At 42.1% G+C, this 27,786-nt stretch overlaps 1 protein-coding gene across 5 annotated transcripts in view; it reads right to left on the minus strand.

Moving 5' to 3' along the window:
• The window catches only part of ARHGAP26 (Rho GTPase activating protein 26), a 412,307-nt gene that overhangs the window by 125,353 nt on the left and 259,168 nt on the right, over positions 1–27,786 (minus strand). For all 5 annotated transcript variants that reach the window (XM_056574910.1, XM_056574908.1, XM_056574907.1 and 2 more), the window contains one exon: positions 8,583–8,721. In XM_056574910.1, the coding sequence (XP_056430885.1) occupies positions 8,583–8,721 (139 nt within the window). The remainder of the gene's footprint in view (positions 1–8,582; positions 8,722–27,786) is intronic.

The raw sequence follows: 27,786 nt of genomic DNA on the forward strand, positions 1-27,786 counted from the left end.
TAGGAGGTCGGGATAGGAGGTCAGGATAGGAGGTCCAATTAAGGAGAATGGGATAGGAGGACAGGATAGGAGGTCGGGATAGGAGGTCGGATACAACAACAATACATGAGGATGGGATATGAAGTCAAAAGGATGAGGAAGGAAAGGTACTCAGGTAGTAACTTAATAAATATTAACTGGTTTGTAAGTCTACAATAACATTTTGGCAAGAGCTTTTTTCAATATTTCAGACAACAAATTTCGCCAGTAAATTTACAGAAATACAGTTAATACAAATAGTGAGCCTTGATCTAAAGACTTTAGTCTTCAGTCTTTATTCTGAGCAAGAATTATTACTAGGGACGTGTAGTTTAACAGCCCCATTAAAAAGATAGTTGTGTGGAAGTTCATCCCTAACAAGCAAATGCTCAGACTTTTCAGATGATCTCAGCACCTCCACGCCGAGACAAGTGTAGCAGAGTCCTTACTAACGTTATCAAGTCACATTGAGTTATTTCTGAAGCACTGTTATACATGCATATATACAGACAACAGTGTGGACTTTGGAGTGAACTAGTTGTGAAAGCCCTGATATGGGTCCTGCAGAGATCAGCCAAAACATCTGCTGAAAAGCAATGAAGCAAATCCACTCCACCAATATTTATTATTTCTAAAAAAGTACAGTACAGTTTGCCTACTGAACTGGGTACAGAGGAAACAGACACTACATTTACATGAAACAGAGCATAGTAACAAGGGGGAATAAGGAAACCACATCATTACTGTTAGAAATATGTGGGGCACTGTGTTTTATTCATGACAATACATGTAATGGTTATGGGATAAGTTATAATGGTGGCACATGCTCCATTAATTAATGATATTTATCACAGTGGCAAAAAATGTCCCTATATCTCTATATATACACACATATTTTGTAAAAGACAGTGTGGGTATGCACCACATTTGGAACATGGTAGTTGCCATTTGGCAGGGAATAATGAAAAGTGATCGAGATACTAAACATTGCTTTCCAACCTGTCAAAAACCTGTCTTCTGCCAAACAGTTCCAGCTTTCACATCTTATCACTGAATATAGGCGATTCAACCGGATTGGCTGCTTCAGTGTTTACAGACCTGCTGACATAGCGAAGCGTCCTTAGCGATGCCTGTCAGGGAAACGCTGGCGCGCGCTGCTTCCGGAGAGCTCATCAGCTCCTTTTCTTCTATCGGGCTGCTTGTGTTTACAATGAGCTCAGAATGCTACAATGTTTACAATTGCAACAGAGCCTCTTTCTGACTCTGTTGCATTGTTTACAATTGTAACAGAGCCTCTTTCTGACTCAGTATGACCGGGATGTACTTCCTATCAGAGCAATAATCGTCTGCAGTTGTTTTTATGTATTTAATTAATTCTGTTTTTATTGAATTTGGGTTTTACTCTATATGTATTTAGTCATTTCACAATTGTATGTGTTTTGTATTTTTTGTAATTCTGCCTATGATGTTTGTAAGTGAACTGGATGTGACATCACATCAAGTCCACCCCTTTGACCTGTATCACCTCCATGTTGCCACTATATAAGGTCTGCTGGTATCAGTAGTACCTTAGATCATCTGAGGAAGGGGTAATAGACTCCGAAACGCATCATGATCTTGCTAACCTGTATGCTGTTATATAAATAAAAGTATCTGGTTAATAATGCCTACCTGCATTCTTGCATCTTTGGCGTAAGCAGCGCCTGGATTTAAATGGTCCTTTTTCTACAATAATTGCTTCAATTACCGTAAGTAAAGACCTTTAGTACAATAGCTGAGGGTCTGGGTGCACAAACTATTCACAAAGGTGCTGTTGACTATTATTAAAGTATAAGAGATGTCAAAAAATAGCTGCCAGTGTCCAGAATTTTATATGCTTTGAACCACAGCGATCCTTATTCTTTCATTATTACTTTTGGGAATTATTTAATATCCCTGTGCTATAAAGCTTTATTTAAAATGAGTATTTCATATATTCAATGCTGCAAATGTATTCTGTATTTCACAGTAAATTTTCTGTATTTCTTTCCTAGATGAGAAACGTGATGCACTCCATCCACTTCACATTTATTGTGGATACTCTTACAGATTTTAGGCTCCGTGACAGTTACAGCAGGTTATCCGCCTATTTCATATTTTTCTTCAGCAACTAACAATCTACATTTGACACAGAAGATGCGCCAATTCAGCTCAATGTTCACCTTATAAAGTTCTGTACTTCATTTTTATAATAAATCTTTATTTTTCTTAAAAAGATTGTTATGTTATGCGCTCCGGCCACACACGCTGGCCGTGAGCGCATGGTCCCATTACCTGCTGCTGCGGGCAGGGCTGGGACTCGCATTGCGGGACGCGCCCACATGTGAGCCCCAGTACGTCACTCACCTGGTGCTTCTCCTGCCCCATCCTCTGCCTCACTGCTCCGGAGCGCATGTCCCCGTCCTTTAGGGCGCGCGCGCCGGAGCTTTAAGATTTAAAGGGCCAGTGCGCTCAGTGTGATTCACCTGTGGCTCATTTATATATTCCTCCACTCTCCTCACTCCCCTGCTGGATCTTTGTTGCCTTGAGCCTGAGAGAAAGCATTCCTGTTTCTGCCTTGGCCGTGTATCTGATGCTTTTGTGACCCAACCTTGCTTCTCTGCCGCCTGCCTATTGACCTCCTGCTACGTCCTGACTACGCTACCTTGCCACCTGCCCTGACCTTCTGCTATCCAGACTACGAGCTGCCTTATCCCTCCTGTGCCTCGCATCTCCTCAGCTGCCTGTTTGGTCGAGCCGTGCCAGGGGTAGCAACCTGTGTGCCGCCTGCTGCAGCAAGTCCATACCACTTTGCTGCGGCACCTTAGACTCCGCTCCCTGGTACGGTCCGAGTCATCTGCCACATAGGTCCAGTGGATCTACATCCACCGGAGTTTCTGTCTTCTGAAACGTGAGTGTTACACAGATCTTCTTGCCCACTGCTTTATTTCAGCACAGGCATATGAGAGTAAAAGTGAAGAAGCGACAGTAAGAGCAACCTAGAGGTTCACCACAAGCATGCTAGAGAGGGCAGGAAAAAGGACAGAACATTTCAAATAGAAAAAAGGAAAGAAGGTTGGAGTCCTATAAGGGAGAGAGGGGGCACGTGCACACAAGAGATCATAAGCACACACATACTAGAGAGAGGAAGGGAGAGTGCACAAACAATAAAGAGAGGAGGAGTGTGTGCATAGTGTGCATACGAGAAACAGTGTGTGCATATAAGAAACACCGGGAGACAAGAAAGAGTGAGAAAGACAGGGATGATGTGATTAAGAGAGAGAGAGAGAGAAAGAGAGAGAGAGAGAGAGAAAGAGAGATAGAGAGAGAGAGATAGAGAGAACATGCATATGGGAGGGTTGTACAAACCAGAGGAAGCATACGCATATGAAAGCGTGGGAGCTCGCACATAATTTAATGAGGAAGCACAGGCAAATGAGAGCAAGAGTGAGTAAGTGAAAGTAAGCGCGACCTAGAGGACGACCACAAGCATGCTAGAGAGGGAAACAAAAAGGACATAACATTTGAAATAGGAAAAAGAAAAAGGAGGATACCCCTTCCCTTCAATCCCTTGGTTGAATTTGATGACGTATGTCTTTTTTCAACCATACTAACTATGTAACTATAATTAGAAGATAGAGAGAGAAGGGAGCAGAGTAATAAAATAAAGGTAGATAAAAGGCTAAAAACAAGAAGAGACCACTTAGGTTTGCAATTAATTACATTAGTTCTGTCTACATTAAATGCTAATTATCAATTCGCAACATTCTCCAATATATCTGCCCATAAATACACATTCTCCATTTATGTACAGATCACATTAACCTATTTATTTCATTCACATGTGTTTTTGATCTGTATTTTCATATATAAATGTATCTTGGCTCCTGCCCCTTAACTTTGATTCAAAGGGGAGAACTCAAACCCGATATTTCTAGATGTTACAGTTTTAAAAAATGTGTGTGTCTCCTTGCACTTTAATATAATCTTACAACAATAACCTAGTATAAGTTCAGGACAAAATAAGCCACTCCAGGATGCCCAGAAAACGTTTTAAAATCTATGAAATGAAAAGTTTATACAATCCAGGGTGATGACTGTTTGCAGACAGAGTTATGAAAGCATCTTTGATTGAATCCAGCTTTCATAGACTACCCAAGAAATTACCAAAGTAGGCATGCAAGAAAACATTTTAATAATTCTTCCCACGTCTCTGCGGAAAAGACAACTGTAAAAATCATGCCACATCAAGTATAGTTTTACTTTTTAACTCCTTGGGGACGGAGCCCATTATAACCCTAGGGACGGGAGCATTTTTTTGCAATTCTGACCACTGTCACTTTAAGCATTAATAACTCTGGGATGCTTTTACTTTTCATTCTGATTCTGAGATTGTTTTTTCGTGACATATTCTACTTCATGTTAGTGGTAAATTTTTGTCGATACTTGCATCATTTCTTGGTGAAAAATTCCAAAATTTCTTGAAAAATTTTTAAATTTTGCATTTTTCTAACTTTGAAGCTCTCTGCTTGTAAGGAAAACAGACATTCCAAATAAATGATATATTGATTCACAAAAACAATGTCTACTTTATGTTTGCATCATATAGTTGACATGTTTTTACTTTTGGAAGACATCAGAGGACTTCAAAGTTCAGCAGCAATTTTCCAATTTTTCACAAAATTTTCAAAATCTGAATTTTTAAGGGACCAGTTCAGTTTTGAAGTGGATTTGAAGGGCCTTCATATTAGAAATACCCCATAAATGACCCCATTATAAAAACTGCACCCCTCAAAGTATTCAAAATGACATTCAGAAAGTGTGTTAACCCTTTAGGTGTTTCACAGGAATAGCAGCAAAGCACTCGCATGTTCTTGCAGACCCTTGTAGACCAAGGAGTAAAAGCCCCCCAAAATTTGTAACCCAATTTCTCTCGTGTAAGGAAATACCTCATATGTGTATGTGAAGTGTTTGGTGGGCGCAGTAGAGGGCACAGAAGGGAAGGAGCGACAGTGGGATTTTGGAGAGTGAATTTTTCTGAAATGGTTTTTGGGGGTCATGTCACATTTAGGAAGCCCCTATGGTGCCAGACCAGCAAAATAAAACCCACATGGCATCCAATTTTGGAAACTACACCCCTAAAGGTATGTAACAAGGGGTCCAGTGAGCCTTAACAACCCACAGGTGTTGGACGACTTTTCGTTAAAGTCGGACGTGTAAATGAATAAACATTTTTTTTCCCAAAAGTGAAAATTTACCATTTTTACAAAGGGTAATGGGAGAAAATGCCCCCCAAAATTTGTAACCCCATCTCTTCTGAGTATGGAAATACCCCATATTAGGGCGTAAAGTGCTCTGCGGGCTAACTACAATGCTCAGAAGAGGAGTCACATTTGGCTTTAGGAATTAAAATTTTGCTGAAATTTTGGAAACTACATCCCTCAAGGAAATTTTGGAAACTACACCCCACAAGGGGTACAGTGAGCCTTAACACCCCACAGGTGATTGACGAACTTTCATTAAAGTTGGACGTGTAAATGAAAATTTTTATTTTTCACACTGAAATGCTTGTGTTACCCCAAACTTTTCATTTTCACAAGGAGTAATAGGAGAAAATGCCCCACAAAATTTGTAACCCCATTTCTCTCGAGTAAGGAAATACCTCATATGTGTATGTAAAGTGATTTGCGGGTGCACTAGAGGGCTCAGAAGGGAAGGAGCAACATTGGGCTTTTGGAGAGCGAATTTTGCTGAAATGGTTTTAAGGGGCATGTCGCATTTAGGAAGCCCCAATGATGCCAGAACAGTAAAAAAAAAAAAAAAAAAAACACATGGCACACTATTTTGGAAACTACACCCCTCACAGAACTTAATAAGGGGTGCAGTGAGCATTTATACCCCACTGGTATTTGACAGATCTTTGGAACAGTGGGCTGTGCAAATGAAAAATTACATTTTTTATTTTTATGGACGACTGTTCAAAAAATCTGTTAGACACCTGTGGAGCGTAAATGCTCACTGCACCCCTTGCTACATTTCGTGAGGGGTGTTTCCAAAATGGGGTCACATGTGGAGGGGGTCCACTGTTCTGGCACCATGGGGGCTTTGTAAACACACATAGCCATCAATTCCAGCCTAATTCTCTCAAAAAGCCCAATGGCTCGCCTTCTCTTCTGGGCATTGTAGTTCACCCGCAGAGCACTTTACTTCCATATATGGTGTATTTATATATTCAGAAGAAATGGGGTTACAAACTTTTTTTTAATTTGCATGTCCAGCTATAACGAAAATTTGTCAAAGACCTGAAGGGTGTTAAGGCTCACTATACCCCTTGTGACGTTCCGTGAGGGGTGTAGTTTCCAAATTGGGGTCACATGTGGGTGTTTCTGATGTGTCCTACAGACAATATTAGGAGTTGTGATTAAGGAAACCTACTGTTTTTGAGTTTGACACACTGTTATTCTAAATGGGGGAGATTTATCAAAACATGTGCAGAAGAAGAGTTGACCACTTGCCCATAGTTGACCAGTTGCTTATTTCATGTTTAAAAGGCCTTTTCAAAAATTTAAGAAGCGATCTGATTGGTTGCTATGTGCAACTGGTCAACTGTTCCTCTACACAGGTTTTGATAAATCTCCTCCATAGGGTATATGTAAAAAGAAGAAATCCTTCACCTTTTAGTTACAGTGCACATTCTAATGTAATATGCAAAATTACGTAACTGTATGTTGATATTCCGAGAGGCTCTGCACACCTTGACATGTATGGTATGGATGCCATTGGCTCTGGAGCTGTCCCAGTGGCAAACACAACATCTTAGGTGCAATGGCCAGGATCAAAAATAACTAAGTTTTTCCTGTACATAAGTGAACAGCAATTGCAGCATCTATGTTGGTTAATGGTGGTGGTGAAGGAGGGGGGTTCTCTCTTGTCCCTGCAACATGATCATGGGGTGTTGATGTGTGTATGTTATCTCTAGGCAGGCCTAGTAGGTTGTCTGTCAGTAAATCACAAACAGATATTTAATGTTATATTATAATATTAGTGAATAAAATATTGCACAGTCAAGTTCTGAAGTAGGGAGAAAAAAAATGCTAAATAAAAATAAATAAAAAAATAAATGAATAAATAAAAGCTGCCCCTACCCTCAATAAAAAGAATAATAAATAAAAAAATAGATATGTTAAAAAAAAAAATGCCCAGATTGTGGACACTTGGAAGACAGCTCACACAGGCTGTACACAGAGAGGGAGGCCAGTGGATAAAAGGTAGTTTATTGGGAGGAATCACATTGGCCCTGATTTACTATTGTAAACTCAACATGTTTTGTTGGGTTGTGCGCCAGAATTTGTGGCAGAATTGAAGAAAAAAACTACTAACTCTCCATTTTACTGAGAAAACCTGAAAAAGGGGCATAACCATGACATTTTCACAAAAACCCAACATATTTACTAAGGTTTCCACAGAAAATGTAGTGAATTTGACCTGAGGAAAACCCCACACGTGTAAAAAAAAGCTAAATGAAGGGAAAGTGCAAAATGTAGGAAAACCTTAGTAAATACCGTGGGACAAATTTTTTAGGGAATTAAAACCCACAAAGAAACTATACTTCATTCTTAGTAAATCAGGGCCATTGTGTTGTGTACAAGTGTAGAGGCTATACCAACTGCAGTGGCTATAGAAGCAAAAGTAAGCATCATTTTAAAAAAGGGAAACTAATTAGTTTCAGGCTGCATGAACAAGTCAACAGAGTTGTCCCCCCATTCTTTTTGCTGCCTCAACAGCCCTGATTAAAGGGGTTCTCCGGTGCTTACACATCTTATCCCCTATCCAAAGTGTACATTGGATACATTGCTCCGGGTCTGATTACGGGTGACTACAGGGCCGGCGGCGTGTGACGTCACGCCTCCGCCCCCGTGTGACGTCACGCTCCGCCCCTCAATGCAAGCCTACGGGAGGGGGCGTCACGCCCCCTCCCGTAGGCTTGCATTGAGGGGCGGAGCATGACGTCACACGGGGGCGGAGGCGTGACGTCACACCTCGCCGGCCCTGTAGTCGCCCGTAATCAGACCCGGAGCGAACACGCTCCGGGGGCCGATTACAAACGGGGTGCCGCGTGCATGATCACAGGCGTCCCCAGCTGCGGGACTCCCGCGATCAGGCATCTTATCCCCTATCCTTTGAATAGGGGATAAGATGTGTAAGCACCGGAGAACCCCTTTAATAGATCTCTACCTCTACCAACCAAGAAGAGATCTATGCATAAAGACTGGTGAGGCAGGCAAATACAAAGAGAAGCTATCAATAGTTTTCAAATACTTATTGACAAACTGATACATAAGTTGTCAATTTCTTTTGGACACATTGTAATAAAATATCAATAATCTATAGAGTATATCAATAATCTATAGCCCTAAATCAAATTATCGATGGATATAAAATATAAAATTGCTATGGCACTGAACAATCGCAACATATTTCAGTAAAAAAAAAAAAAATATTATTACATTTGCAATAACTAAAATGGGAGTCTCTTACACACCCACCTTTCTCTGTGGAATGTGTTGTGTGGAAAAGTGTTAAAGGCCTCTCGCTGCAGGAAGGCGGCTTTGAGTCAGTGCTCCTTTTACGAGACAAATGCAGCTGGGAGTTTGGCTGTGGCATCTCCGGCACTGTGGAAAACATCTATAAATAAAATAAGAATCAAGGGGTCAGCTGGTTATAAAACACAGACGGGGAAATGGCAGAAAAACATGTTGCAGCACACGGTTAAAAGACGAAAAGGGTTTAAAGCACTTTAAGAAATTCAATGGTTAATTCCTGAAATGAACAAGTCACTATGCTACATGAACATTTTTCAGGTCTTTTAATGTAGTTGACAATGTACACTTTGTATGTTTAAGTCCTGCTTGTCCACGCTAGGTCCAGGAATATATAAACAATTACAGTATTAGACATTCCAATCCAGTCTTAGCCAAGTTAACACTTGATGACCTAGTTTATGTGCCAGTGTGATACACTATTTACGCGTGCACATTCGTACAACACAAACGCCTGACCATACACCTGCTGTCCCAGAGCACCTGCTTACAATGGCTGTTTGAATGTAACATAGCCATCGAAATGGTCACAAAAATGTTCCCCTGTGGTTAGTCTAAATAAGTGCAGTCCTTTGGCTTTTCAAACATCCAAGTTACTGAACATTAGTGCCATGTTAGGTAAAAGTAAATGGGTCTGTTTATATGACATAGTTTAGTGTAGCGTGTAAGAAAAATACTTTCTGCCTCCAGGGAATCAACGAAAGAAGTGAAACAATTTGTTGGCTGACAAATATATTACAGATAAGAAAAAGGTAAACAGATTGACAAGTAACACATATGCATCGCACAGCAAAAGTATTCAAAGCAGGAATTATTCCCAGATTCATGCTTTTTCTTCTTCTTTTGGTGCCAACAAAAAAAAGAATGCTTTTTCTAATGCAGTAGAAATCACAGCAAATTAGAAGCCCCTAAGGATACTCTTAGAGCATGTTCACACTGAGATTATTGGCACATGGATTGGTATTGTTTTCAAAAGGAATACGCACCACAGTTAACTCCACGGAATGTTCTCATGTAGTGTCCTGGCAAAAACACACTTTTACTATCATTTTAAAAATACTCGGACAATAATGTGACAGATCCGCATTGTGTAAAAACAGTCTCTTTTTGAGCTTGCTTAAAATGTGTGAGCATCCTAGCTGTCCGAAATGTGGTGTAACCCAGTGCCTGCACTAACAAGAGTGCATAATGGAGATGGCTGGAGGACTTGATTAGTGCTAAATATGCAACTATACAGAAGCATATTTAGATATATAGATAGCTAAGAGGCAATATAAACAATCAGAATGGCCCAGTCATTGTGAACGATCTCAGAATTCTACAACCTCCCACAACAGAAGTGCCCTGTGGAGGAGAAAACGGCAAGGCTGAATACCACAGATAGATGGAAGGTCCTGCTTGGCCTGTGATCCCTATGCAGGTGAAAGGGCTGCCTGTGTGGGCAAAATGTGCACTGGCGTTCTCTGCTGCAACTATTATAAGACCACAAACGATAATAAAGAACAGAAATGGATTTCTAAGGTGGGAGAAAAAAGATACTTGTACAGAGACTAAGAACAAGTTATGTCACAGAACAAACTGCTGAATGTGAGACAGCAGCCAAGGAAAACCTAAAAGATCTCATATCACAATACAAGTGCCAAGATTGTTACAGTGTGGTTACTGTGTGTCAAATGAATTATTACAGGCACAAATAAGCATGACGGCTATGGGGTGAACAATGTATTGTTGTACAATGAGGGGCAGAGACAATAAATCTGCTATCTCTTTTACCTTTACCAGTCCTGCACTGTATCTGTTGTCTTCTTATGTATTGCAGAGAAAAACTCAAAAGTGATCTGGTACTTCAGCTCATCTGCTCTGAAATTGAGAGAGATGTTCCAGTGCAGAGTGCTAAGTCCAATGCTCTATAGCCCGCTCTGATAGAAATCTTCAGCTGCCCTGCTGTTTAGCCATTCATGTTTATGGTCAGAGAGACTGTGGCTTGCACTTCCCCAGGAGTGACATAATTAGGGTTGCAATACAGAGCTGTCTTATGTAAACAGGCTGTGTCATTCTGAATCTCTTCAGAAAGTAACTAAAAGCCAGTTTATGAACTACTTGAAGCGGTTATCCCTTTAGGTAACACTCAGAAATAATAATACATATTACTATTCTAACACTCCCTATGCCAAATCTACTGCTCTCCAGTGTAGTTTTTACCCTTTTCAGCCTTGTTCCTGACGTCTCTGCAGCTCTGGTCATTTCACTTTCTCTACGTGGCACCACGGTGACCATAAAGTCAGGAAGCAGCTATGTTTTCAAGAATTCATTGCTCTTGGTGACTCCACCTACCTAATTCCCAGCGCTCAGTTCTTCTGTTTCCCTCCACTGACCTGAATAGAGAGTAGTCCCTCACATACAGCTCCAGATATCTCACTAATACATACTGCTATGGAACCTCATTTCCTCTGAATTTTCTTCTATGCTGAACCTACAAATTCCTATATGCATTTTTATAAGCCTGTATATGTAAAGAGAGAAAACTAAATAGAACAAGACATAAATCCATTTTCCCATTCATAAATACATTTCATTTAATTGCTGCACAGTACTTGTTCTTTGTCTTTACAGTTAGAGGACAATAAAAGAGCACAAAGGAAGTATATAAGGAAAACATTTTTACACATGTATCAATGCATAGTGAAAGCTTGTTTGTCCACCATTGGAGGCCAAAGATGGACACAGAAATCAGCAGGACAAGGAACAAAAGGGGGCTCGACCACTATCTGTGTAAGATTTTATGACAAACAGATTTTTAATCAATTGCTATGAATTAATGTTTATAAATGTTAAATACACACAATGGCCCTCATTTACTATTGCAAACCCGCAATGTTTTGTGGGTTGTGTGCCAGATTCTGGTGCATTGCGCCAGAAATTTTGCCTGCGCCAGAATTGAAAAAACCCGACTAACTCTCCATGGTCACAAAAAAAGGGCGCGTTCCCGACATTTTCACAAAAATCCAACATATTTACTAAGGCTTCCACAGAAAATGTGGTGGATTTAAGCTGAGGAAAACCCTACAGATCAGAGCATGTATATTATAAAAAAAAAAAAATAAAAAAAAAAATAAATAAAAAAGAAGCAAAATGTAGGGAAAAGTACAAAATGTAGGGAAACCTTTATAAATACCGTGGAAAAAAAATTTGGAGTGAATTAAAACCCAAAAGAGACCTACACTCCACTCTTAGTAAATCAGGGCCAATATTTTTATGGGATAATCACTTTAAAGTGTACATCTCCTTATGAATTATCTGACTGTACAGTCATCAAATAACCAGCATCTCTTCAAAACACAGTATTTATTAACTTTTATATATTTTTTTTTTATATATGTCTACCTATTAAAAATAAAACTAAAGTCACAAGATCAAACCTTGACCTATCTCTATCATTCTCTCTTGTGCTGAAGGATGTCCCTTAACCCCTTAAGGACCAGGCCAATTTTCACTGTAGGACCAGAGCGTTTTTTGCACATCTGACCACTTTCACTTTATGCAATAATAACTCTGGAATGCTTTTAGTTATCATTCTGATTCCGAGATTGTTTTTTCGTGACATATTCTACTTTATGTTAGTGGTCAAATTTTGTCGATACTTGCATAATTTCTTGGTGAAAATTTCCAAAATTTTATGAAAAAATTTAACATTTTGAATTTTTCTAACTTTTCTGCTTGTAAGGAAAAAACACTAAATAAATAATATTTTGATTCACATATACCATATGTCTACTTTATGTTTGCATCATAAAGTTGACATGTTTTTACTTTTGCAAGACATCAGAGGGCTTCAAAGTTCAGCAGCAATTTTCCAATTTTTCACCAAATTTTGAAATTTTGATCGGAATTTTTCATGGACCAGTTTAGGTTTGAAGTGGATTTGAAGGGCCTTCATATTAGAAATACCCCACAAATGACCCCATTATAAAAACGGCACCCCTCAAAGTATTCAAAATGACATTCAGTAAGTGTGTTAACCCTTTAGGTGTTTCACAGGAATAGCAGCAAAGTGAAGGAGAAAATTCAAAATCTTCATTTTTTACACTCGCATGTTCTTGTAGACCCAGTTTTTGAATTTTTACAAGAGGTAAAAGGAAAAAAATCCTCTCAAAATTTGTAACCCAATTTCTCTCGAGTAAGAAAATACCTCATATGTGTATGTCAAGTGTTCGGCGGGCGCTGTAGAGGGCACAGAAGGGAGGGAGCGATAATGGGATTTTGGAGAGTTTTTCTGAAAAGGTTTTTGGGGGGCATGTCACATTTAGGAAGCCCCTATGGTGCCAGAACAGCAAAAAAAAAAACAAAAAAAAACAAACACATGGTATACTATTTTGGAAACTACACCCCTCAAGGAATGTAACGAGGAGTACAGGGAGCCTTAACACCTCACAGGTATTTCACGACTTTTTGTTAAAGTCGGATGTGTAAATGAAAAAAAAAATTTTTTTCACTAAAAAGCTGTTTTTTCCCCAAATTTTACATTTTTACAAGGGGTAATAGGAGAAAATTACCCCCAAAATTTTTAACCCGATTTCTTCTGAGTATGGAAATACCCCATGTGTGGACGTCAAGTGCTCTGCTGGCGCACTACAACGCTCAGAAGAGAAGGAGCGCCATTAAGCTTTTGAAAAGGGAATTTGTTTGGAATGGAAGGGGCCATGTGTGTTTACAAAGCCCCCCCCCCCCCCCCCCCGTGGTGCCACAACAGTGGACCCCCCCACATGTGACCCCATTTTGGAAACTACACCCCTCACAGAATTTTATAAAGGGTGCAGTGAGCATTTACACCCCACTGGCGTTTGACAGATCTTTGGAACAGTGGGCTGAGCAAATGAAAAATATAAATTTTCATTTTCACGGACCACTGTTCCAAAAATCTGTCAGACCCCTGTGGGGCGTAAAAATGCTCACTGTACCCATTATTAGATTACATGAGGGGTGTAGTTTCCAAAATGAGGTCACATGTGGGTATTTATTGTTTTGCGTTTATGTCAGAACCGCTGTAAAGTCAGCCACCCCTGTACAAATCACCAATTTAGGCCTCAAATGTACATAGTGCGCTCTCACTCCTGAGCCTTGTTGTGCGCCCGCAGAGCATTTTACGCTTACATATGGGGTATTTCATTACTCAGGAGAAATTGCATTACTAATTTTGGGGGTCTTTTTTTTTTCCTTTTACCTCTTGTGAAAATAAAAAGTAAAGGACAACACCAGCATGTTAGTGTAATTTTTTTTTTTTTTTTTTTTACACTAACAGGCTGGTGAAGACCACAACTTTTCTTTTTCATAAGGGGTAAAAGGAGAAAAAGCCCCCAAAAATTTGTAGTGCAATTTCTCCTGAGTACGGAAATACCCCATATGTGGCCCTAAACTGTTTCCTTGAAACACGACAGGGCTCTGAAGTGAGAGAGCGCCATGCGCATTTGAGGACTAAATTTGGCATAGAGGTAGACATAGGGGTATTCTACACCAGTGATTCCCAAACAGGGTGCCTCCAGCTGTTGCTAAACTCCCAGCATGCCTGGACAGTCAGTGGCTGTCCGGAAATGCTGGGAGTTGTTGTTTTGCAACAGCTGGAGGCTCCATTTTGGAAACACTGCCGTACAATACGTTTTTCATTTTTTATCGGGGGGGGGGGGGGGGGGACAGTGTAAGGGGGTGTATATGTAGTGTTTTACCCTTTATTTTGTGTTAGTGTAGTGTATGTTTTTAGGGTACATTCGCACTGGCGGAGGTTTACAGTGAGCGTACCGCTAGGAGTATGCGCTGCAGCGAAAAATTTGCCGCATCTCATACTTGAAGCAGGAAACTTACTGTAAACCTGCCTGTGTGACTGTACCCTGTACATTGACATTGGGGGGGGGGGGGGGGGGGGGCAAACCTCCAGCTGTTTCAAAACTACAACAGCTTGCACTGACAGACCGTGCATGCTGGGAGTTGTACTTTTTCAACAGCTGGAGGTACACTGGTTGGAAAACCTTCAGTTAGGTTCTGTTACCTAATTCAGTATTTACCAACCAGTGTGCCTCCAGCTGTTGCAAAACTACAACTCCCAGCATGTACTGATCGCCGAAGGGCATGCTGGGAGATGTAGTTATGCAACAGCTGAAGGTACACAACTACAACTCCCAGCATGCCGAGACAGCTGTTTCCAGTTACGGCATGCAGCGATTTGCAGTTTTGCAACATCTGGAGGGCTACAATTTAGAGATCTCCAAACTGTGGACATCCAGCTGTTGCAAAACTACAAATCCCAGCATGCCCTGACAGCAAACTGCTGTTTGGGCATTCTAGGAGTTGCAGTTTTGCAACATCTGGAGGGCCACAGTTAGAGATCACTGCCAGTGATCTCCAAAATGGGGCCCTCCAGCTGTTGCAAAACTACAAATCCCTGCATGCCCTAACAGCTGTCTGGTCATGCTGGGAGTTGTAGTTTTGCAACATCTGGAGGGTTACAGTTTAGAGACCACTGTACAGTGGTCTCAAACTGTACCCTCCAGATGTTGCTAGGCAACTTACCGGCTTCCGTCGGATCCAGGGAGCCAGCCGCACGACATTGACGGACTCCGATCTCCTCCACCGATGGTCGCCCGCAGCCTTGCCCGGGGGGGTAAGTGGACATCGGCGCCCGTCCTCTGTTGGTTCCCCTTTCTGCCCTGCCTATTGTGAGTGGGCAGAACGGGGAAACCGAAAGTAAAGCCCCTCGCCCCCGATCTGCTATTGGTGGTCGCGTCTAGACCACCAATAGCAGGGATAGGGGGGTGGCACCTCTGCCACCTCACTCCTATGCCTTCAGGGGGATCGTGGGTGTCTTGGACAACCACGATCCCTGCTATATTCCGGGTCACCGGGTCACCTTAGACCCGTATGACCCGGAATAGCCGCAAATTGCATATGTGAATCACTTGCGATTTGCGGCGATCGCCGACATGGGGGGGGGGGGTCTGATGACCCCCCTGGGCATTTGCGCGGGGTGCCTGCTGATAGATATCAGCAGTCACCCCCGTCCGGTCCCCGTGCGGCAGGGACCGAAGTTCCCACGGGCGTACAGGTACGCCCTTGGTACTTAAGTACCAGGGAGCAAAGGCGTACCTGTACGCCCTTGGTCCTGAAGGGGTTAAAAGACTACAATTTCAGTCAAAAATTCAAAAATGGGTGTAAAGATGGTATAGATTAATGTACAAAACCATTTTTTATCTGAATTTTTGGAGCTGCATGTTTTTTTTTTTTATCTCACAAAGGATAAGCCATTAATATGTAAAGTTGGAGAAACCCTTTAAATAGGGGGAAAAAAAATAAACAATGTGGGCTAAGCTTAATAATAGTATGTGGGTCACAGTAGGGTACATAATTACATAGTTCATAAGGTACATATCCCTAATGAGTCCCTACTGAGTTGACCCAGAGGAAGCCAAAAAAAAAAAAAAACTCATACTAGAGGTCAAAATTCCTTCCCGACTCCAAAAGGAATATGGCAGTCAGAATAAATCCCTGATATAAAAAGCAATGTTATTATGCTCCAAAAATGCATCCAGACCCCTTTATAACTCTTTTACAGAGTTCACCATGACCACCTCCTCCGGGAGAGAGTTCCATAGTCTCACTGCTCTTACAGTAAAAAAAAAAAACCTTTCTTCTTCAAGACGTAGAGGATGCCCCCTTGTTATAGATACAGTCTTGGGTATAAACAGATCATGGGAGAGATCCCTGATATAATTATACATAGTTATTAGGTCTCACATTCCCCGTATTACCCTGGTTGCCCATCTTTGAACCCTCTCCAGATCCACTATATATTTCTTGTACACTGGTGCCCAGTACTGTACATAGTATTCTATGTGTGGTCTGACTAGTGATTTGTACAGTGGTAGAATTACTTCCTTGTCATGGGCATCTATGCCCCTATTGATGCTCCCCATGATTTTATTTGCTTTGGCAGCAGCCGCCCGACACTGGTCACTACAGCTAAATTTACTATTAACTAAGGCTCCTAAGTCCTTTTCACGTCAGTCGTCCCGAGTGTTCTCCCATTTAATACATAATCCCAGCCCGGATTTTTCCTCCCTATGTGCATAACCTTACATTTATCAGTGATGAACCTCATCTGCCACTTCCCAGCATAAACCTCCAACCTATCCAGATCCATTTGTAACAGTGCACTGTCCTCTATAGTGTTTACCACATTAAAGAGTTTAGTATCATCTGCAAAGATTGCTTCTTTACTATTCAACCCTTCTTCAAGGTCATTAACAAATATATTAAATAGAACAGGACCCAAGACTGCCCCCAGTGGTACCCCACTAGTAACAGTCACCCAATAAGAATAAGTACCATTAATAACAACCCTCTGTTTCCTATCACTGAGCCAGTTACTTACCCACTTACACACATTCTCCCCAGCCCAATCCTTCTCATTTTATGCACCAATCTTTTATGTGGCACCGTATCAAATGGTTTGGAAAAATCCAGATATACGATATCCAGCGATTTCCCCTGGTCCAGTCTGGAGCTCACCTCCTCATAAAAGCTGATCAGGTTAGTTTGACAGGACCAATCCCTCATAAAGCCATGCTGATATGAAGTCATACATTTATTTTTTATTAAGATACTCCAAAATAGCATCTCTTAGAAAACCCTCAAACAATTTACATACAACGGAGGTTAAACTAACAGGTCTATAATTCCCAGGGTCACCTTTTGACCCCTTTTTAAATATTGGCACCACATTTGCCATGCGCCAGTCCTGGGGAACAGTCCTTGTTCCTATAGAGTCCCTAAATATTAAAAATAGGGATCCGTCTATAACATTACTTAATTCCTTTAGAACACAGGGGTGAATGCCATCTGGACCTGGTGATTCTTCTATTTTGATTTTTTGTAGGCGGCACTGTACTTCTTCCTGGGTTAGACAGGTGACCTGTTCTGGAGAGTTTACCTTATCTCGCTGTATTTCACCTGGCATTTCATTTTCTTTGATGAATACAGTGGAGAAGAATTTGTTTAATATGTTTGCTTTTTCCTGATCCCAGTTTATAATTTCTTCCTCATCTGTTTTTAAAGCGCCTACACTAAAATTTTTGACCTTTTTGCTATTTATATAGTTTGAGGTTAGTTTTATTTGACATATTTTACATTTTTCTCTATAGCTTTTAATGGTTCTTCACTGTCGTTTTTGTAGTTTAAATGCTCTATTTTTGTCATTTATTCCCCCCTTAACATTTTTATTCATCCATATTGGTTTTCTTTTATTCCTGACCCTTTTAATCCCATAAAATGTATATACCTCTTACAGTGAGAATTTAAAATATTCTTAACCCCTTAAAAGGGGTACTCCCGTGAAAAACTTTTTTTTTTTTTTTTTTTATTAACTGGTGCCAGAAAGATAAACTGATTTGTAAATAACTTCTATTAAAAAATCTTAATCTTTCCAGTACTTTTTAGGGTCTGTATACTACAGAGTAAATGGTTTTCTTTTTGGAACACAGAGCTCTCTGCTGACATCATGACCATTTTAGGAACTGTCCAGAGCAGCATATGTTTGCTATTGGGATTTTCTTCAGCTTTGGACAGTTCCTAAAATGAACAGAGATGTCAGCAGAGAGCACTGTGGTCATGATGTCAGCAGAGAGCTCTGTGTTCCAAAAAGAAAACCATTACCTCTGTAGTATTCAGCAGTTAATAAGTACTGGAAGGATTAAGATTTTTTTTTTTTATAGAAGCAATTTACAAATCTGTTTAACTTTCTGGCACCAGTTGATAAAAAAAAAAGGTTTTCCAAGGGAGTACCCCTTTAACCATTTAAGGACCCAGGGCGTACCTGTATGCCTTGAGTCTGCTCCCATTCTATAACGTGGGGCCACGGCGTGGCCCAGCATCATAGCGGGTCGGGCCCAGCCTCTAACAACGGCCGGGACCAGTGGCCAATAGCATGCGGCACTGATCGTGGTGCCGCACAGTATTAACCCTTTAGAGGCGGCGTTCAAAATTGAACGCCGCATCTAAAGTGAAAGAAAAAACAATGCCGGTTAGCTCAGGGGGTTGTTCAGGATCGCCGTGGCGAAATCGCGGAATCCCGAACAGCTTACAGAATAGCTGGAGGGTCCCTACCTGCCTCCTAGGTGTCTGATCGCCAAATAATTGCTCATTGCCCGAGATCCAGGCATGAGCAGTCAAGCGGCAGAATCATTGATCAATGGTTTCCTATGAGAAACCATTGAACAATGTAAAAGATCAGTGTGTGCAGTGTTATAGACCCCTATGTGAGCTATAACACTGCAAAAAAAAAAAAGTGAAAAATAAAAAAGTGAATAAAGATCATTTAACCCCTTTCCTAATAAAAGTTTGAATCACTCCCCTTTTCCCATAAAAAAAAAAAAAAAACTGTGTAAATAAAAATAAACATATGTGGTATTGCCGCGTGCGGCAATGTCCGAATTATAACAATATATAATTAATTAAACTGCACGGTCAATGGTGTACGTGCAAAAAAAATCAATAATTCAGATCAATACAAAAATTGTACAGCTAAAAACTTCAGTTCACGGTGCAAAAAATTAGCCCGCAAACTGCCCCATACGCGGAAAAATAAAAATAGTTATAGGGGTCAGAAGATGACAATTTTAAGAGTATAAATTTTCCTGCATGTAGTTATGATTTTTTCCAGAAGTACTACAAAATCAAACCTATATAAGTAGGGTATCATTTTAATAATGGATGGACCTACAGAATAGAGAAGGTGTCATTTTTACCAAAATATGTACTGTGTAGAAACCGAAGCCCCCAAAATTTACAAAATAGCGTATTTTTTTTTCTATTTTGTCTCACAATGATTTTTTTTTCCGTTTCACCGTAAATTTTTGGGTTAAATGACTGATGTAATTACAAAGTAGAATTGGTGGCGCAAACAATAAGCCATCATATGGATTTTTAGGTGCAAAATTGAAAGAGTTATGATTTTTTAAAGGTAAAGAGGAAAAAACGAAAATGCAAAAATGGAAAAAACCCCGGGTCCTTAAATGGGCACTGTCACCGACTTTATTTTTTGATATGTTGTAGTACTTATGTACTACAACATCTCTCTAATATACTTTTATTTTTTTATTAAAATTGTTTAATTTTCATTTGAAAACCGGCCACTAGGGGTCTCCCTCCTAGTGGCCGGCTGCAGCCTGGCGTGACTTCACGTCTGAAAAAGGACCGATGCGGCCGGGCATTGGTCCTTTTTCATTCAGCCTGCGCTCGCTCCCTGCCTGTCAATCAGACAGGCAGGGAGCGAGCGCATTGGCTCCCTGGCCACTGGCTGGGAGGCCACTCCTCTCGTACATCGCCGCCGCCGCCTCTGCTGTCCCTGCACGCCCGCTGCCGGACTCTGCAGTAAGTGTAATTGGGGGGGGTGTTGTGATGGAGGGAACGGGGTATGGCGCGGGGGGGGGGGGGGGGGACGGGCTAGCGCCGCATGTAACTAATAGTTTATCTACACAGGGTGCCTCCAGCTGTTTCAATACTACAACTCCCAGCATGCACTGACAGCCAATAGATGTCAGGGCAAGCTGGGAGTTGTAGTGATGAAACAGCTGGAGGCACCCTGTGTAGATGAACTAAGGGCGGAAGTCCCCCCAGCAGGCATCAGTGACATGGTGCCTGCTGGGGAAGTCTGCCTGGTAGTGAGCACACTGCCAGGCAGACAAAAAGCATTTTTAATATAGTAAAAAGCAGGGAGGGGGTTAGGGATAGATTAGCAATAGGCAGGGACAGAAAAAAAAAATCGGATGGTGTGAGCTACCCTTTAACGGGTTTAGGATGCAGGTTTTTACCTTTTTTGCATAAATTTTTTTCCTCGTCTTCTAAAAAATCATAACGCTTTAAATTTTGCACCTAAAATTTCATATTATGCCTTATTTTTTGTGCCACCAATTCTACTTTGCAGTGACAATAGTCATTTTATTAAAATATCCATTGCGAAGCGGAAAAAAAAATTCATTGTGCGCCAAAATTGAAGAAAAAAATGCCTATTTGTCATTTTTGGGGATATCCGTTTCTACGCAGGGCTTTTTTCAGTAAAAATGACATCTTATCTTTATTCTTTATATCTTTTTATCGGCGTATAACACGCACTTTTTAGGCTAAAATTTTTAGCCTAAAGTCTTTAAATCAATGAACTGCAGCGGCTTTGCAGGTACAGAGACCGCCAGCGCTGCCGGCTTCTCTGCCCCTGCCTGTTTTGGGGTCTAGAGCCCTGCTGCCGGCCCTTCTCTCCCCCTGGATAATTACCTGTTGCCGGGGTCGGGTCCTCGCTGCTTCAGGCCTCCGGTGTGCGTCCCCTGCGTCGTTGCTATGCGCTGCACGGCGCGGCGCAATGACGTCACTCGTCATTGCGCCATGCAGCGCATAGGACGCACACCGGAGGCCTGAAGCAGCGAGGACCAGACCCCAGCAACAGGTAATTATGCAACCGGGGAGGGGGGAGGCAACGGGGCAGCGGTGCCGGCAATGGGTGCCACTGCCCCTTCTCTCCCCCTGGCTATCGACGCCGGCAATGGGGTGCCGGCACCGATAGTCAGGGGGAGAGAACGGGCAGCGGCACTGATAGCCAGCGGGAGAGAAGCGGCGGCAGCAGGGCTCTAGACCCCAGGAGAGGCAGGGGGAGAGAAGCGGGCAGCGACGGCCTCTCTCCCCCTGCCTTTCCTGGGGGTGTATCGGGGTATACACATGCACACACACGCACCCTCATTTTACCAAGGATATTTGGGTGAAAAACTTTTTTGACCCAAATATCCTTGGTAAAATGAGGGTGCGTTTTATAGGCCGATGCGTGGTATACCCCGATAAATACGGTATATAGGTTTGATTTTGTATTACTTCTAAAAAAAAAATCATAACTACATGCACGAAAATGTATACGTTTAAAATGGTAATTTTCTGACCCCTATAACTTTATTTTTCAGCGTACGGGCCGGAATGAGGATTAATTTTTTTTGCGTTGTGATCTGAAGTTTTTATTGGTACCATTTTTATATTGATCAGACTTTTTTTTCGCTTTTTATTCATTTTTTGATGATATAAAAAGTAACCAAAATTTACGCTATTTTGGACTTTTGGGAAAAGGGGGGTGATTCTTACTTTTATTAACCTCTTCAGGACATAGGGCGTATGGATACGCCCTGCATCCCACGTCCTTAAGGACCGAGGGCGTATCCATACGCCCGTGGGAATTCCGGCCCCCACCGCTAGCCGGTTGGGGACCGGAGCCGGATGCCTGCTGAAATCGTTCAGCAGGCATCCCGGCATATCGCCCAGGGGGGTCATTATGCCCCCCCCCATGTCGGCGATCGCCGCAGATCGCTGGACAATTCAGTCCAGCGATCTGCGGCGATTCCGGGTCAATCGGGTCTCCAGTGACCCGATGACCCGGAATTATTGGCTGTTCGGGGCCGTCTCTGATGGCCCCGGACAGCCAGAGCCTGCAGGGGTGAGGTGGCACTGGTGCCACCTCACGATCGCCCTGATTCGTCGGCCGGATTACCGGCCGACCAATCAGGGCGCCTGCTGCGGGTGTCACTCCCGCACCCGCTCCGCCCCTCTTCTGGAGGACGTGAGCGGGTGCGGGATCGGGGCTCCAGGAGCAGCTGCGGCGGCGGGACTGACCTCACGCGGCTGGATCGTTGGAGGTGAGTGACAGCCTCCTGCTGTTGCTTAGCAACAACTCCCAGCATGCAAAAAGGGCATGCTGGGAGCTGTAGTTATGCAACAGCAGGAGGCAGACCACCACAACTCCCAGCATTCCCTTATGGGCATGCTGGGACTTATGGTTTTGCAACAGCTGGGGGCACATTCTTTCTATGGAAAAGTGTACCTTCAGCTGTTGTATAACTACAACTCCCAGCTTGCACAAACAGCTAAAGTGCATGCTGGGAGTTGTAGTGGTGCATCTGCTGGTTGCATAACTACAACTCCCAGCATGCCCGTTGGCTGTCGGTGACTGCTGAGAGTTGTAGTTTTGCAACAGCTGAAGGCACACTGGTTGTGAAACACTGAGTTAGGTCACAAACTCAGTGATACATAACCAGTGTGCCTACAGTTGTTGCAAAACTGCAACTCTCAGCAGTCACCGACAGCCAATGGGCATGCTGGGAGTTGTAGTTATGCAACAGCTGGATGTCCCCCCCAATGTGAACGTACAGGGTACACTCACATGGGCGGAGGATTACAGTAAGTATCTGGCTGCAAATTTGAGCTGCGGCTCAAACTGCCAGCGTGAAACTACTGTGACCCCCCCGCCCGTGTGACTGTACCCTAAAAACACTACACTACACTAACACAAAATAAAATAAAAAGTAAAAAACACTACGTATACACATACCCCTACACAGCCCCCCTCCCCTCCCCAATAAAAATGAAAAACGTCTGGTACGCCACTGTTTCCAGAACGGAGCCTCCAGCTGTTGCAAAACAACTCCCAGTATTGTCGGACAGCCGTTGACTGTCCAGGCATGCTGGGAGTTTTGCAACAGCTGGAGGCCCCCTGTTTGGGAATCACTGGCGTAGAATACCCCTATGTCCACCCCTATGCAATCCCTAATTTAAGCCTCAAATGCTCATGGCGCTCTCACTTTGGAGCCCTGTCCTATTTCAAGGCAACAGTTTAGGGTCACATATGGGGTATCGCCGTACTCGGAAGAAATTGTGTTACAAATTTTGGGGGGTATTTTCTGCTTTTACCCTTTTTTTTTTTACATATGCAAAAGTCGTGAAACACCTGTGGGGTATAAAGGTTCACTTAACCCCTTGTTACGTTCCCCAAGGGGTCTAGTTTCCAAAATGGTATGCCATGTGTTTTTTTTTTTGCTATCCTGGCACCATAGGGGCTTCCTAAATGCGGCATGCCCCCAGAGCAAAATTTGCGTTCAAAAAGCCAAATGTGACTCCTTCTCTGCCGAGACCTGTACTGCGCCAGCAGAGCACTTTTCACCCCCATATGGGGTGTTTTCTGAATCGGGAGAAATTGGGCTTCAAATTTTTAGGGGTATTTTCTGCTATTACCCTTTTTAAAAATAAATTTTTTTTGGAAAAACAAGCATTTTAGGTAAAATTTTTTTTTTTTTTTTTTTACATTTGCAAAAGTCGTGAAACACCTGTAGGGTATTAAGGTTCACTTTATCCCATGTTACATTCCCCGAGGGGTCTAGTTTCCAAAATGGTATGCCATGTGTTTTTTTTTTGCTGTTCTGGCACCATAAGGGCTTCCTAAAGGTAACATGCCCCCCAAAAACCATTTCAGAAAAACGTACTCTCCAAAATCCCCTTGTCGCTCCTTCCCTTCTGAGCCCTCTACTGTGCCCGCCGAACACTTTACATAGACATATGAGGTATGTCCTTACTCGAAAGAAATTGGGCTACAAATACAAGTAAAAATTTTGTCCTTTTACCCCTTGTAAAAATGCAAAAATTGGGTCTACAAGAACATGTGAGTGTAAAAAATGAAGATTGTGAATTTTCTCCTTCACTTTGCTGCTATTCGTGTGAAACACCTAAAGGGTTAAAACGCTGACTGAATGTCATTTTGAATACTTTGGGGGGTGTAGTTTTTATAATGGGGTCATTTATGGGGTATTTCTAATATGAAGACCCTTCAAATCCACTTCAAACCTGAACTGGTCCCTGAAAAATACTGAGTTTGAAAATTTTGTGAAAAATCGGACAATTGCTGCTGACCGTTGAAGCCCTCTGGTGTCTTCCAAAAGTAAAAACACGTCAATTTTATGATGCAAACATAAAGTAGACATATTGTATATGTGAACCAAAAAAAATGTATTCGTAATATCCATTTTCCTTACAAGCAGAGAGCTTCAAAGTTAGAAAAATGCAAAATTTTCAAATTTTTCATCAAATTTACGGATTTTTCACCAAGAAAGGATGCAAGTATCGACAAAAATTTACCACTATGTTAAAGTAGAATATGTCACGAAAAAACAGTCTCGGAATCAGAATGATAACTAAAAGCATTCCAGAGTTATTAATGTTTAAAGTGACAGTGGTCAGATGTGCAAAAAACGCTCCGGTCCTTAAGGCCAAAATGGGCTCCGTCCTGAAGGGGTTAAGGAAGGGGTAAAATGATCTTTATGAACTTTTATTCATACTTTTCTTTTTGCAGTGTAATAGCCCCCCTAGTGGCTATTACACTGCACATACCGATCTATTATAGGCGGTCGATTGCTTAAGCCTGGATTTCAGGCTTGGAGCAATCGATCGCAGATCTGACGTGACTGAGGCAGGTAAGGGGACCTCCGCTCGCATTCTAACTGATTGGGATATCACGATTTCACCGTGATGGTCCTGATCAGCCCGACTGAGCTGCTGGGAAGCTTTTACTTTCATTTTAGACGTGGCACTTCATTTGAACTCTGGGTCTAAAGGGTTAATAGCGTGAGGCACAACGATCGGTGCAGCACGCTATTAACCCAGGGTCCCGGCTTTAATTAGCTGCCGGGACCTTCCCAGTATGACGCAGGATCAAGGCGTGACCCCGCGTTATATACCGGGAACGGGCGCAAGTACGTCCTGCGTCCTTAAGAGGTTAAAAGTCTCCCCTTTTGTGTTATTATTCTTGTTTTTGAGGACATTATCCCATTTTATATTGTTAAGGGCTTCTCTGAGTTGATCAAACTTTGCCTTTCTACAGTTTATTGTTTTTGTGGCCCCTTGCGAGATTCCCTTATTGAACAAGTTATAATGTATTATATTATGATCACTATTTCCTAACTTGCACATTAATTACTCTGTCAGGTCTGTTGGTTAATATTAACCCCTTAAGGACCGGGGTTTTTTCCGTTTTTGCATTTTAGTTTTTTGCTCCTTGCCTTTAAAAAATCATAACTCTTTCAATTTGCACCTAAAAATCCATATTATGGCTTATTTTTTGCGCCACCAATTCTACTTTGTAATGACGTCAGTCATTTTGCCCAAAAATCTACGGTGAAACGGAAAAAAAAATCGGTGTGCGTCAAAATTGAAAAAAAAAACGCAGTTTTGTAACTTTTGGGGGCTTCAGTTTCTACATAGTACATTTTTCGGTAAAAATGACACCTTATCATTATTCTGTAGGTCCATACGGTTAAAATGATACCCTACTTATATAGGTTTGATTTTGTCGTACTTCTGGAAAAAATCATAACTAAATGCAGGAAAATTAATAGGTTTAAAATTGTCGTCTTCTGACCCCTATAACTTTTTTATTTTTCCGTGTATGGGGCGGTATGAGGGCTCATTTTTTGCGCCATGATCTGAAGTTTTTAACAGTACCATTGCATTGATAGGACTTATTGATCGCTTTTTATTCATTTTTAAATTATATAAAAAGTGACCAAAAATGCACTATTTTGGACTTTGGAATTTTTTTGCGCGCACGCCATTGACCATTAAATTTATGATATATTTTTATAATTCGGACATTTCCGCACGCGGTGATACCATATATGTTTATTTTTATTTACACTGTTTTTTTTTTATGGGAAAAGGGGGGTGATTCAAACTTTTAATAGGGGAGGGGTTAAATGATATTCATTCACTTTTTTTTTGCAGTGTTATAGCTCCCATAGGGACCTATAACACTGCACACACTGATCTTTATCATTGATCACTGGTTTCTCAAAGGAAACCAGTGATCGATGATTCTGCCGCATGACTGCTCATGCCTGGATCTCAGGCACTGAGCAGTCATTCGGCGATCGGACAGCAAGGAGGCAGGTAGGGCCCTCCCGCTGTCCTGTAAGCTGTTTGGGATGGCGCGATTTCGCCGCGGCTATCCCGAACAGCCCACTGAGTTAACCGGCATGGTTTCACTTTCGCTTTTAGCCGCGCGGCTAAGCTCTGAGCGTGCGGCTAAAGGGTTAATATTGGCGGCGCCGCGATCGGCGCTGATGGCTATTAGAGGCGGGTCCCGGCTTCACTATGACGCCGGGCCCGCCGTGATATGATGCAGGGTTACTGTGTAACCCCGCGTTATATCACGGGAGCAGGACCAAGGACGTACCAGTACGTCCTTGGTCCTTAAGGGGTTATGCTTAATAGTGCGTCCCCTCTGGTCGGGCCCTGCCGCATTTGGGACAGATAACTGTCTTTAGCTATAGTCAGAAACCTGTTTCCTTTATGAGATTCACAGGTCTCAGTCTCCCAGTTTATATCAGGATAGTTAAAGTCCCCCATTATTATCACATCATTCTGATTTGCTGCCTTGTTTATTTGCTTCATTAATTGATCTTCTGGCTCTTTCATTATGTTTGGTGGCTTATAGAAAACCCCTACCAGAATTTTTCTATTTTTATCTCCATATATTTCCACCCATAATGACTCCATATTATCGTTTCCCTCCTGTATATCCTATATCCTGAGTGCAGCACTCAGACTGGACTTTACATAAAGACAAACTCCTCCCCCTTTCCATTTTGTCCGATCCTTCCTGAATAGACTATAACCCTGTATGTTGACTGCTCAGTCACAGCTATCGTCCAACCAAGTCTCTGCTATACCCACTATGTCATAATTCTCCTCAGACATTATCAACTCCAGTTCGTCAGCTTTATTGGACAGACTTCTGGCATTAGTCAACATGCAAATCAATGGTGTATGTTTTTTCCTATGAAGCCTAACCCTATTAACTATTCTAACCCCTCCCTCCGCTTCACCCCCAGGTACATTAATAAGTCCCCCCTCTCTATCTACACTATCTTCCCCCTCTATGTTGTAGGTTCCCTCCCCCCCAGTCCATAGTTTAAACACTCCTCCATCCTTCTAGCCATCTTCTCCCCAAGCACAGCTGCACCCTCCCCCATTGAGGTGCAGCCTGTCCCTATGGTAGAGGCGGTATACAACAGCAAAGTCGGCCCAGTTCTTCATGAACCATTAACACCTCCTTCCTACACGAGCTTCTGAGCTTACCTCCCTAATCGCCTACTGGCTCTCTGGTGTGGCTCGTGGTACAGGTAATATTTCAGAAAATATTACCTTGGGAGCTGCATGCCTTAAGCTTGCGGCTTAAGTCCCTGGAATCACGTTTAAGGACACTCTACCTACCTCTTACTTTGTTATTGTTGCCAATATGTACCATGACTGC

Source organism: Hyla sarda, chromosome 4 (assembly GCF_029499605.1).
Source record: "Hyla sarda isolate aHylSar1 chromosome 4, aHylSar1.hap1, whole genome shotgun sequence".
Taxonomy (NCBI): domain Eukaryota; kingdom Metazoa; phylum Chordata; class Amphibia; order Anura; family Hylidae; genus Hyla; species Hyla sarda.